The sequence below is a fragment of the Salvelinus namaycush genome, chromosome 29 (genome assembly GCF_016432855.1).
Source record: "Salvelinus namaycush isolate Seneca chromosome 29, SaNama_1.0, whole genome shotgun sequence".
NCBI lineage: Eukaryota > Metazoa > Chordata > Actinopteri > Salmoniformes > Salmonidae > Salvelinus > Salvelinus namaycush.
Genome location: NC_052335.1, coordinates 33,080,100 through 33,093,448, shown reverse-complemented (window position 1 = coordinate 33,093,448; position 13,349 = coordinate 33,080,100). Strand labels below are relative to the sequence as shown.

General features: G+C 44.5%; 1 protein-coding gene across 1 annotated transcript in view; it reads left to right on the top strand.

Annotated features, from left to right (window-relative positions):
• Nucleotides 1-1,295: 1,295 nt before the first annotated feature.
• LOC120024256 (kinesin-like protein KIF26A) overlaps nucleotides 1,296-13,349 on the top strand; it is a 141,757-nt gene continuing 129,703 nt past the window's right edge. The window contains exons 1-3 of the mRNA XM_038968450.1: nucleotides 1,296-2,343; nucleotides 3,028-3,123; nucleotides 3,463-3,914. Coding sequence (XP_038824378.1) covers nucleotides 1,296-2,343; nucleotides 3,028-3,123; nucleotides 3,463-3,914 — 1,596 coding nt within the window. The remainder of the gene's footprint in view (nucleotides 2,344-3,027; nucleotides 3,124-3,462; nucleotides 3,915-13,349) is intronic.

The window sequence follows — 13,349 nt, the reverse complement described above, 5'->3', positions numbered from 1 at the left end:
CACTCGTCATAACTGTCCCTTAAGTGTCCACGGACTATTCCCACACTCTCAAAAGATTAGGCGTTTGGCCAAGTCTCTGTTCTGGGAGACTATCTCCCTCAATACTGCATGGTATTTGCTACCCAATATTTACAACCGGGGGTAATAAACCTGGGTTAGGAGTGAGAGTGAGAGTGGAGAGAGTGGGGGAAAGCTATGATCTACATCCAGAAAGGGCCACGTCATGACAGTGCCTTTGTGTAGGAATGTGTTTGCGTGCACATTAGTGTGCGCTTCAGACTGCTGTCTGGACAGCAAGCTCCTATAATCAAAGGTTAGAAGGGACACAGACATTCTCAATAGAACTAACAAGGTTTCATTACATCTCTCCAAACCTTAGTGTAAAAGTAGTGTCCATAGTAGGTCTCCGACACAGAAGTCAAGCCCATTAATTTCTGCTTAATTCACCAACACAACAACAAGCATTGTGGTACAGAGGGGTTGGCTGACAACCTCACAAAAATAATCTGTGAGCATCGATGTGGCTAGAAGGCGTGCGTTGTTATGATTCTGAGCGGTCAGATAGCTAGCAACAATGACAAGAAGCTGACGTGGGGAATCGTAGGTGGCTCGTGGTGGTTTTTGCATGTTTAGGGTTTTGTATGTCTAGGGGTGTTGTATGTCTAGGGGTTTTGTATGTTTCTGTTGGCCTGATATGGTTCCCAATCAGAGACAGCTGTTTATCGTTGTCTCTGATTGGGGATCATATTTAGGTAGCCATTTTCCTCATTTGTGTTGTGGGATCTTGACTATGTGTAGTTGCCTGTCAGCACTATATTGTAAAGCTTCATGTTTTGTTTGTTATTTTGTTAGTTTGTTCGGTGTTCATTCTTTTAATAAAGAGAATGTACGCATACCCCACTGCGCCTTGGTCTCCTTCATACGACGAACGTGACAGTGGGATTAAAATGGATTTAATTGTATTTTTATGTCAACAATCTACGCAAAGACAAATTCTAACATTTGTAAAAAATATAATGAAAAATATAACACTAATATATCTTGATTAGATAAGTATTTAACTGAACAGTGAAAGGGACATTTACATGCATGAATCCATTGGGGCTGTACACTCAAGAGGGAAGAAATGGTTTGTGACACTACGATTACACAACAAGCAACAACAATGTCAACTGGATTCGGGTGCTACATGCAACGTAATGAGCTACAAAGACAAAATCAATCTGGCACCTGACAGACATCTATTGCCCAGCGATACTAGACTAAAGCTGTACTCAGGAGAACTAATGAGCTCTATGGGCACCTTTGAGACCGAATGTGTTATTCGGGGACGCAAACACAAGCTGGAGTTTGAGATTGTGAAAACCAGTCAAAATCCTCTCCTCTCAGGCTCCACATGCGAACGCCTGGGACTGATGCAGTTCACTGTACCAAATGACCTGCACATTGTGGATCATGTCCAGCATGGACCCCTGTCCAAAGAACAACTACTCAGCAGATATGACGATGTATTCAACATGCCCGTTGAATCAGTGCCTGGGGAGGTACACTTTGAAGTGGATGAGAGCATCACTCCAGTCCAGTGTGCTCCTCGCAATGTGCCCATTGCAATGAAAGTGGCTGTGAAGGCCCAGCTGGACAAGTATGAGGCCGATGGCCACATGACATCTGTGACTGAACCAACTGACTGGATTAGCAATATGGTCATAGTGAAAAAACCAGAGAAGCTGAGGGTCTGCATCGACCCAAAGCATCTGAACCAAGCACTGAAACGATCCCACTACATCATGCCGACACTAGAGGATGTCCTCTATAAGCTTCCCAAGGCCAGGATTTTCACCTTGGTGGATGCCCGAGATGCATTCCTTCAATGCAAGCTAGACGAAGAAAGCAGCTTCATGACTACCTTCTGGACCCCCTGGGGTCGGAAACGTTGGCTCAAGCTCCCGTTTGGTGTCTCAGTGGCGCCTGAGGTATACCAACGCAAGCAGCACGAGTTACTGGCTGGGCTCAAGGGCATTGAACCCATCGCCGATGATATCCTGATCGTAGGCTGTGGTGAAACAGACGAAGAAGCAGAACGTGACCACGATGTGAAGCTCCTGGCACTGATGGAGCGCTGCCGATCAGTTAAGCTTCGTCTTGGCCTGAAGAAGCTGCAGTTCAAGGTGAAAGACGTCCACTTCCATGGCCACATTCTCTCGGCAAAAGGCCTGAAGCCGGACCCAGACAAGGTCCAAGCGATCCTCGACATGCCAAACCCGTCTGATGCAAAAGGAGTACAGCGTCTCATCGGCTTTGCAAACTATCTTGCAAAGTTCATGCCACACCTATCAGCAGTCTGTGAGCCTCTGCGCCGGTTGCTGGACAAAGACACACCGTGGCACTGGCTACCCAAGCACGAGGCCGCAGTGCAGGAGATGAAATCTCTGGCTTCATCCATGCCAGTGTTGCGCTACTACGACGTCACGAAGCCTGTCACAATCCAGAGCGACTCTAGCCAAAGGGGACTTGGATGCTGCCTTATGCAGGAAGGCCAGCCCGTTGCGTTTGCCTCGAGAGCGCTCACCCCCACCGAACAAAACTATGCACAAATTGAGAAAGAGTGCCTCAGCATCGTCTTCTCCTGCCAGCGATTCCATCACTACTTATATGGTCGAGAGCTGGTCACCGCTGAAACTGACCACAAACCACTCATTTCCATATTCAGTAAACCTCTCCTCAATGCGCCCAAGAGGCTTCAAAGCATGCTCCTGACTCTGCAAAACTACAGCCTGAAGGTCATTTACAAGCCAGGACCAGAGATGTACATCAGCGACACACTGAGCAGGGCAACAGCACAATGTACAGGTCGAGGCACTGCCTATCAGCGGCAGGCCATCTGTTCGCTACAGCAGGAACAACAAGATGTTCAACAGATCAATCAGGCAGACTACTTAAACGTCACAGATCACCGCCTAGCCCAGATCAGGCAACATACTGACAAGGACGAACACCTACAGTCACTGAAGTCCATGGCTCTCGCAGGTTGGCCATATCTGAAAGAGGAGACACCTTTCACAGTGAGAGAATACTGGACCTTTCGAGATGAGATCAGTGTGCAAAATGGCGTCTTGTTCAGAGGTCAGAAGGTCATTATTCCCAAATCACTACGTCCAGAGATGCTTACCCGCATACATTCCAGTCACGTTGGAGGTGACGCATGCTACCGCCAGGCTCGTGAAACATTATACTGGCCAAACATGCAAGCAGAAATTAAAGACTTTGTCAGCAACTGTACCACATGCAACGAGTACGCTCATGAACAGCAAAAGGAAACCATGATGTCACACGAACTGCCCACAAGGGCCTGGCAAATCATCAGCATGGACTTATTCAGCCACAGACAAAAGGACTATCTTCTCATCATTGATCATTACTCTGACTTTTGGGAAATTGAACTGCTCCCTGACTTGTCTGCAGAGACGGTCATAAAGCGCTGCAAGGCGCAGTTTGCAAGGCAAGGTCAGCCTGACAAGGTAATCACGGACAATGGCCCACAATTCACTGCACAGTTCAAGCGTTTCGCCTCAGAATGGGAGTTTGACCACGTGACCTCCTCTCCAAGACACCCAAAAGCAAATGGCAAGGCAGAATCAGCTGTCAAGATTGCAAAAAACCTGTTAAACAGGGCCTTGCGCGACAGCAACGACCCATGGAAAGCGATCTTACAGTGGAGGAACACACCCACCGAAAACATGGACAGCAGCCCAGCACAACGCCTTCTGTCCAGACGTCTGAAGACTACTATCCCCGTAGCTAACAAGCTACTTGAGCCCTGCGTCATGGTTGGCGTCACGGACAAACTGCGTCACAGAAAGCAGCTCGCTAAGTGCTTCTACGACCGGACTGCTCGAGACCTACCAGAGTTGGAGGTGGGTGAAACTATAAGGATGAAACCGCTGCCGGGAGACCACACAGGACTTTGGAGGCTGGGCACATGCCTACAGAGAGTTGCACCACGTTCTTACCTGGTGGATGTTGGTGGCTCCCTCTATCGTCGCAATCGGGTGGATCTGCGCGTAGCAGAGCAGACAAACCAGAACATGCCATACACTCACCTAGATGCGCTGGATCACAGTCCAGGCCTAAGGGTAAGGGGTGCAGAATTGAGACATGAGCCAACTGAAGGTGAGGCTTCTACCCCACCAAACTCTCCAGCTCGTGGCCCTAATCCTACACCTGTCAGAGCCAATACTTACTCACGGGTGGGTCGGCTGTGCAAGCCACCGGACAGGCTTACTCTGTAAGCAAGAGACTTAACTTGTTGTCTGTTAATAAAAAAAAATTAAAAAAAAAGGAAGATGACAACTAAAGTAAAAAGAAAATGTCATGCTTTTCAATTGTTATGACTTGACTGTTAAGAACTGCCGTTATGTTTGCACTTTCTATTGAAAAGGATGATGTTACGGAGTCTAGTTGATAGGTAATCGACTAGCTGGACTGTTCCCCAGACTCCACGTGTAGGGATTTGTACAATGCTTAACAAGGCTGTTGAACTTGACATTGGTGTCTGTCATTATTCCCTTATCCAACCTAACATACAGAAACAACAAGTGCTCATTGTGCAAATATATTTATGTTTTCAATAAACATTGAGACTAAATTTATTTAAAGTAATTATATATACAGTTGCAATAAAAAGTATGTGAACTGTTTGGAATTACCTGGATTTCTACATAAATTGGTCAAAAAATGTGATCTGATCTTCCTCTAAGTCACAACAATAGACAAGCACAGTGTGCTTAAACTAATAACACACAAATTATTGTATTTTTCTTGTCTATATTGAATACATAATTTAAACATTCACAGTGTAGGTTGGAAAAAGTATGTGAACCCCTAGGCTAATGACTTTTCCAAAAGATAATTGGAGTCAGTAGTCAGCTAACCTGGAGTCCAATCAATGAGACGAGATTGGAGATGTTGGTTAGAGCTGCCCTGCAATATAAAAAACACTCACAAAATGTGAGTTTGCTATTCACATGAAGCATTGCCTGGTGTGAACCATGCCTCGAACAAAAGAGATCTCAGACCTAAGATTAAGAGTTGTTAATTTGCATGAAGCTGGAAAGAGTTACAAAAGTATCTCTAAAAGCCTTGATGTTCATCAGTCCACAGTAAGACAAATTGTCAATAAATGGAGAAAGTTCAGCACTGTTGCTACTCTCCCTAGGAGTGGCCGTCCTGTAAAGATGACTGCAAGAGCACAGCGCAGAATACTCACTGAGGTTAAGAAGAATCCTAGAGTGTTAGCTAAAGACTTACAGAATTCTCTGGAACATGCTATTATCTCTGTTGACGAGTCTACGATACGTAAAACACTAAACCAGAATGGTGTTCATGGGAGGACACCACGGAAGAAGCCACTGCTGTCCAAAAAAACATTGCTGCACGTCTGTTCGCAACAGAGCACCTGGATGTTCCACAGCGCTACTGGCAAAATATTCAGTGGACAGATTAAACTAAAGTTGAGTTGTTTGGAAGGAACACACAACACTATGTGTGGGGAAAAGGCACAGCACACCAACATCAAAACCTCATCCCAACTGTAAGGTATGGTGGAGGGAACATCATGGTTTGTGCTGCTTTGCTGCGTCAGGGCCTGGACAACTTGCTATCATCGACGGAAAAATGAATTCCCATGTTAATCAAGACATTTTGCAGGAGAATGTAAGGCTATCTGTCTACCAATTGAAGCTCAACAGAAGTTGAGTGATGCAACAGGACAACGACCCAAAACACAGTAGAAAATCAACAACAGAATGACTTGAACAGAAGAAAATCCGCCTTCTGGAGTGGCCCAGTCAGAGCCCTGACCTCAACCCGATTGAGATGCTGTGGCATGACCTTGAGAGCGGTTTACACCAGACATCCCAAGAATATTGCTGAACTGAAACAGTTTTATAAAGAGGAATGGTCCAAAATTCCTGACCGTTGTGCAGGTCTGATCCGCAACTGCAGAAAACATTTGGTTGAGGTTATTGCTGCAAAAGGACTGTCAACCAGTTATTAAATTCAAGGGTTCACATAGTTTTTACACCCTGTACTGTGAATGTTTACACGGTGTGTTCAATAAAGACATGAAAACGTATAATTGTTTGTGTGTTATTAGTTTAAGCAGACTGTGTTTGTCTATTGTTTTGACTTAGATGAAGATTAGATTACATTATATGACCAATTCATGCAGAAATCCAGGTAATTCCTAAGGGTTCACATACTTTTTCTTGCCACTGTATATACAGAAGTTTGGACACACCTACTCATTCAAGGGTTTTTCTTTATTCTACATTGTAGAATAATAGTGAAGACATCAAAACTATGAAATAACACATATGGAATCGTGTAGTAACCAAAAAAAGTGTTAAACAAATCAAAACATATTTTATATTTGAGATTCTTCAAAGTAGCCACCCTTTGCCTTGATGACAGCTTTGCACACTCTTGGCATTCTCTCAATCAGCTTCATGAGGAATGCTTTTCCAACAGTCTTGAATACAGATGTGCATCTGTTTGTCACAGATACTGTACCTTAAAAATGTAGAAAATAGTAAAAATGAAGAAAATCCCTTGAATGAGTAGGTGTGTCCAAATGTTTGACTGGTACTCTATATATAAATGCAACATGTAAAGAAGGCCCGACAGCGTTGTTGTGCCTTCTTTACATGTTGCATTCTTCCCCTTCAGGAGGCTGAAAAGATTTGGCATTGGCCCTCAGATCCTCAAACTCCGACAGCTGCATCATTGAGAGTATTTTGACTGACTGCATCACTGCTTGGTATGGCAACTGCTTGACATCCGAACACAAGGCGCTACAGAGGGTAGTGCGTACAGCCTAGTACATCACTGGGGCCGAGCTCCCTGCCGTCCAGGACCTCTATACCAGGCGATGTCAGAGGAAGGCCCCTAAAATTGTTAATAGTCATAGACTGTTCTATCTGCTACCATATGGCAAGCAGTACCAATTTACTAAGTCTGGAACAAACAGGACCCTGAACAGATTCTACCCCTGAGCCATAATACTGCTAAATAGTCCAGGTAGCTATTGGTTAACTATTTAAGTATCTGTATTGACTCATCTCTGTTTATTATCTATCCTGTTGCCTAGTAACTTTATTCCCACCTATATGTGCATACTTACTTCAATTACCTTGTGCCCCTGCACATCGACTCAGTACTGGTACCCCGTGCCAAGTCTACACCAGTGTTTTACGAAGCGTGTGACAAATATTTGATTTGATTTGATTATAGGGAATCAGCCTGGCCCTTGGTTCATCCATTGGGTATACTGAGGCTCCCACCCCTAGGGTGGTGGGATGGGATCTACTGGGGGAGTCTTGTCAATACATTAGTGAGACTCATCGCAATGTTTGCTCTGTCGGAACATACATTGATGATGAGTGAAGTGTTAAGCTGATGTGGGTGTAAGAGGAAGTTGTCACATGCCTTTTTTCCAACACTGTAGCAACCTTAACTATCTGGTCGAAAGGTTTGTATCTCTTGGCGTAGTCGCTAAGGTGTTGGGTTGACAGTAATGGGACCCGGGTTCCAGTCCCTGTTGGGGCTACCCCCAAATTCACTATAAATTGGAGGCTATTGTCAGAGATGATCCTCATTGGAATAAATGGGATACCAGATGCCCTCTGGTGTACTATTAATTTAATCTGATTTTTACAAAACCTTTACAATGTTTGGACCATACTAATGGTGCCATGAGCTGTACCAGGGCCTGTACTTTGCTTGAACCTTTAGTCCCAGGATTAGTTACAAACAAAGCTACGGTGACTAAGAGAAATCTCTTTTGCATTTGTGTCAGACTTGGACGTCAATTTTCATAGTTCATCCCTGTTACTTCAATTACCAACACAGGACATCACACCAACGCTAAGTCACTATACACATTCCTCTCCTGATTTCTCGCCATCACTCCTGGCTCTTTCTCTCAACACCCACTCCTTCTCTATACCCCTATCTGTCTCTCTCTCCATCCCTTTCTCTCTGTCTATCTGTCTCTCTCTCAACACCCACTCCTTCTCTATACCCCTATCTGTCTCTCTCTCCATCCCTTCCTCTCTGTCTATCTGTCTCTCTCTCAACACCCACTCCTTCTCTATACCCCTATCTGTCTCTCTCTCCATCCCTTCCTCTCTGTCTATCTGTCTCTCTCTCAACACCCACTCCCTCTCTATACCCCTATCTGTCTCTCTCTCCATCCCTTCCTCTCTCTCTATCTGTCTCTCTCTCAACACCCACTCCCTCTCTATACCCCTATCTGTCTCTCTCTCCATCCCTTCCTCTCTCTCTATCTGTCTCTCTCTCAACACCCACTCCTTCTCTATACCCCTATCTGTCTCTCTCTCCATCCCTTCCTCTCTGTCTATATGTCTCTCTCTCAACACCCACTCCCTCTCTATACCCCTATCTGTCTCTCTCTCCATCCCTTCCTCTCTCTCTATCTGTCTCTCTCTCAACACCCACTCCCTCTCTATACCCCTATCTGTCTCTCTCTCCATCCCTTCCTCTCTGTCTATCTGTCTCTCTCTCAACACCCACTCCCTCTCTATACCCCTATCTGTCTCTCTCTCCATCCCTTCCTCTCTGTCTATCTGTCTCTCTCTCAACACCCACTCCTTCTCTATACCCCTATCTGTCTCTCTCTCCATCCCTTCCTCTCTCTCTATCTGTCTCTCTCTCAACACCCACTCCCTCTCTATACCCCTATCTGTCTCTCTCTCCATCCCTTCCTCTCTCTCTATCTGTCTCTCTCTCAACACCCACTCCTTCTCTATACCCCTATCTGTCTCCCTCTCCATCCCTTCCTCTCTGTCTATCTGTCTCTCTCTCAACACCCACTCCTTCTCTATACCCCTATCTGTCTCTCTCTCCATCCCTTTCTCTCTGTCTATCTGTCTCTCTCTCAACACCCACTCCTTCTCTATACCCCTATCTGTCTCTCTCTCCATCCCTTCCTCTCTGTCTATCTGTCTCTCTCTCAACACCCACTCCTTCTCTATACCCCTATCTGTCTCTCTCTCCATCCCTTTCTCTCTCTCCATCTGTCTCTCTCTCAACACCCACTCCCTCTCTATACCCCTATCTGTCTCTCTCTCCATCCCTTCCTCTCTCTCTATCTGTAATCTTCTCTCTGTTTTGACTCGCAGTGCCACAGGAGTCGCTGTCGTCTGTCCTTCCTTTCTTCAGTTACCTCTGCTGTAGTTTAGGTGTGGATTCAGTGGTGTGTGGCTTTGACTTTCTGGTCTGGTTTCAGGTTCAGCCAGTAATGGACTATTCATCATTGGAAAAACAAAGATCTAGACAGAATTGCTTCCTTACTACAAGCTTACTCTGGTGTAATAATGTACACTGATAAAAAATATAAATGCAGAATGTAAAGTGTTGGTCCCAAGTTTCATGAGCTGAAATGAAAGATCACAAAAATGTTCCTATACGGACAAAAAGCTTATATCTCTCAAAATGTGTGCACACGTTTGTTTACCTCCCTGTTAGAGACCATTTCTCCTTTGCCAAGATAATCCATCCACCTGACAGGTGTGGCATATCAAGAAGCTGGTTAAACTCCATGATCATTACACAGGTGCACCTTGTGCTGGGGACAATAAAAGGCCTTTCTAAATTGTTCAGCACGATAATGCACGGCCCCATGTCGTAAGTATCTGTACCCAATTCCTGGATGCTGAAAATGTCCCAGTTCTTCCATGGCTTGCATACTCACCAGACATGTCACCCACTGAGCTTGTTTGGGATGCTCTGGATCGACGTGTACGACAGCGTGTTCCAGTTCCCGACACAATCCAGCAACTTCGCACAGACATTGAAGAGGAGTGGGACGACATTCCACAAGCCACAATCAACAGCCTGATCATCTCTATGTGAAGGAAATGTGTTGCGCTGCATGAGGCAAATGGTCACATCAGATACTGACTGGTTTTCTGATCCACGCCCCTACCTTTTTTTTAAGGTACAGTATCTGTGACCAACAGATGCACATCTGTATTCCTAGTCATGTGAAAATCATATATTAAAATCCATAGACTAGGGGCGAATTAATTGATTTAAATTGACTGATTTCATTATATATGAACTCTAACTCTTTGAAAAATCTTTGAATTTGTTGCATTTTGCTTTTATATCCTTAATCCTATGTAGGCTGATGATGGTTAGGTCAAGAGAAGTCAAATGAAAGGAAAGACTTAAGATATTCTAGCGTAAATCCTTTGGTAACATATTATTTTCTGTACATTTCTGTGAAGATTTCCATACTGTACGTAATTAACTTTTCTCATGCATATGCATGTATCTGTGTACATGTGTATCCGTATCTCTCCACATAATCTCACCCTTTTCTGGTCAGGCATTCTGTGGGCATCCCTATGCAGAGTGCTGCTCCACTGTTCCATGTGCACCCAAGGACCCCTGTGGAGTGAGCAGCTGAGAGTGTGACTTCATCCCCGGAGGCAGAACGTGGAGACTGGCTCAATCAGCCGGAGCGAGCTCGCGCTGTGCTCAACTTCCCTTAGCGATCTTAGCCTTCACGCTAACATAGCCAGAGCAAGAGCCCAAGACCTGTCAAAAAACATCTCTCTCAAAATGGTTTCCCCGAACAAGCTACGGTACTGCGTAAAGAAGTGACTTATAAGAGAAAGTCACTATCTGGTAGCCTAATAGGCATCTTCTCCCTCCGAGGAGTCAAAGTGATTTTTTTTCAGTAACTCGACGAATGTCTTTTAAAAACACAAAGCCCAGGCTGTAGATATAAGGCCATATTGAGTCATTAGGCTTTTTAAATGGTGAGTCATTCTATTGTATTATATTGCCCTCTACAAGACGACAATATTACAGTATTACCACCATGGCTAGTAGTTAGTGATTATCTAACTAGTGAGAAGTATTGGGGTAGAATATTTCAAAAGGCTACGGAGGTCATTTGTGCCTCTTCTGTACCTCTGCAGCCTCTTGTGACTGATGCAAGAACATAGCCAATTTCCCAGTGCTTTAAAAAAAAATACTTTTCACACCTTAATTGCATGCAATTACAGAAAAAGGTTGAAAAGGAAGCTGCTTCCAGGGTAGACACTTTCAACCTTTCTTTTTCTCTATATGTCTATATCCATCTCTTCTCTCGTCTCTCTCTCGCTCTCTCTCCTTTCTCGTCTCTCTCTCTCTCCTCTCTCTCGCTCTCTTTACGTAATATTCTCTCTCTCTTTTCTATTCTCTCTCTCTCCTCTCGCCTCTCTCTCCTCTCTTCCATGGCCTGCATACTCACCAGACATGTCACCCATTGAGCTTGTTTGGGATCTCTCTCTCTCTCCTTTCTCTTCTCTCTCTCTCCCCTCTCCTCTCTCCTCTCGTCTCTCTCCTTTCTCGTCTCTCTCTCTCCTTTCTCGTATCTCTCTCTCCTTTCTTGTCTCTCTCTCTTTCTGACACTTTTTGTTTTGGTTTCACACACAGCCATCCTGTGGAGTTACCTCCTCTGCCTTTGTCTACCTCGCTGAGGTCTGAGTAAAAAACAGTTGACAGAACCCAATAATTCAGCTAGGCAGTTCTACACACACACACACACACACACACACACACACACACACACACACACACACACACACACACACACACACACACACACACACACACACACACACACACACACACCTACTTCCACTAAGGTTGTCCCAGTGTGTTTTATGGCACGGCTGCTGCATTAAACTAGACAGCGTTAATCTGGTGTCAGGGGGCAGTATAGACACAATAATCTATCAAAGTGATCTCTCACATAGAGAACATACACTCTCGAGTGTGAAGCCTATCCTCTTGAAAAGAATAGTGTTCAGTGGTGCTCGTTTGTGTGTGTAAGTGTGTGTGTGTGTGTGTGTGTGTGTGTGTGTGTGTGTGTGTGTGTGTGTGTGTGTGTGTGTGTGTGTGTGTGTGTGTGTGTGTGTGTGTGTGTGTGTGTGTGACTGTGACACAAAGGTAGGGAGGGGGTTTTATATATGGTATATACTGTATGTATGAGGACCCTGAATAGGTTCATACTGAAAGATTAATACAAGGCTGAAAAACGTGCAACAGGGTTAAATGAACTACTTTGAATGGGCATAAATCCATACGAGCCATGTGCACTGCTTCACAAAATGCTGTACATTATGCTACAACGGCACATCAGCAACAGCATTGTAAACGCCTGTAAATGCCTAGGGATATTTGGGGAGTTTCAGCAGTGGCAGCATTTTGTTTTGGTGGCATGGAGGAAAACACTTGCACTCAATCACCAGTCATGCTGCTACTTAAGGGAGGTTCCTCGACAGACCCTCGGGCCTGATGGGATACTCTTGCTCGATGCAAGTCCTTTCTTTGTCCACCCCTGTCCATACAGAAGCATCTCTTTCTAAATGCACTTAGTGTCTTAGGTTTTGACGGGAGCATGCTCGGATGGGTTCACCTCAAGCGTTAAAGGTTGTTCCCCTTTGACGTCTTTGTTTGCCTTGTAATGCATCCTGGGTATGCAGCCTCTGACATTGCCCTGTCAGATGCTTAACCTTGCACAAAATTGGGGTTGTCCATCTTCCAAGGCTGTGAATTTCGATTGACATGAATAGCAGGTAACAAACTCTAATACATCACAGAGAATCAACAGACACATTAAGCGGTGACAAACTCTAATACATCACAGAGAATCAACAGACACATTAAGCGGTAACAAACTCTAATACATCACAGAGAATCAACAGACACATTAAGCGGTAACAAACTCTAATACATCACAGAGAATCAACAGACACATTAAGCGGTGACAAACTCTAATACATCACAGAGAATCAACAGACACATTAAGCGGTAACAAACTCTAATACATCACAGAGAATCAACAGACACATTAAGCGGTAACAAACTCTAATACATCACAGAGAATCAACAGACACATTAAGCGGTGACAAACTCTAATACATCACAGAGAATCAACAGACACATTAAGCGGTAACAAACTCTAATACATCACAGAGAATCAACAGACACATTAAGCGGTAACAAACTCTAATACATCACAGAGAATCAACAGACACATTAAGCGGTAACAAACTCTAATACATCACAGAGAATCAACAGACACATTAAGCGGTGACAAACTCTAATACATCACAGAGAATCAACAGACACATTAAGCGGTAACAAACTCTAATACATCACAGAGAATCAACAGACACATTAAGCGGTGACAAACTCTAATACATCACAGAGAATCAACAGACACATTAAGCGGTAACAAACTCTAATACATCACAGAGAATCAACAGACA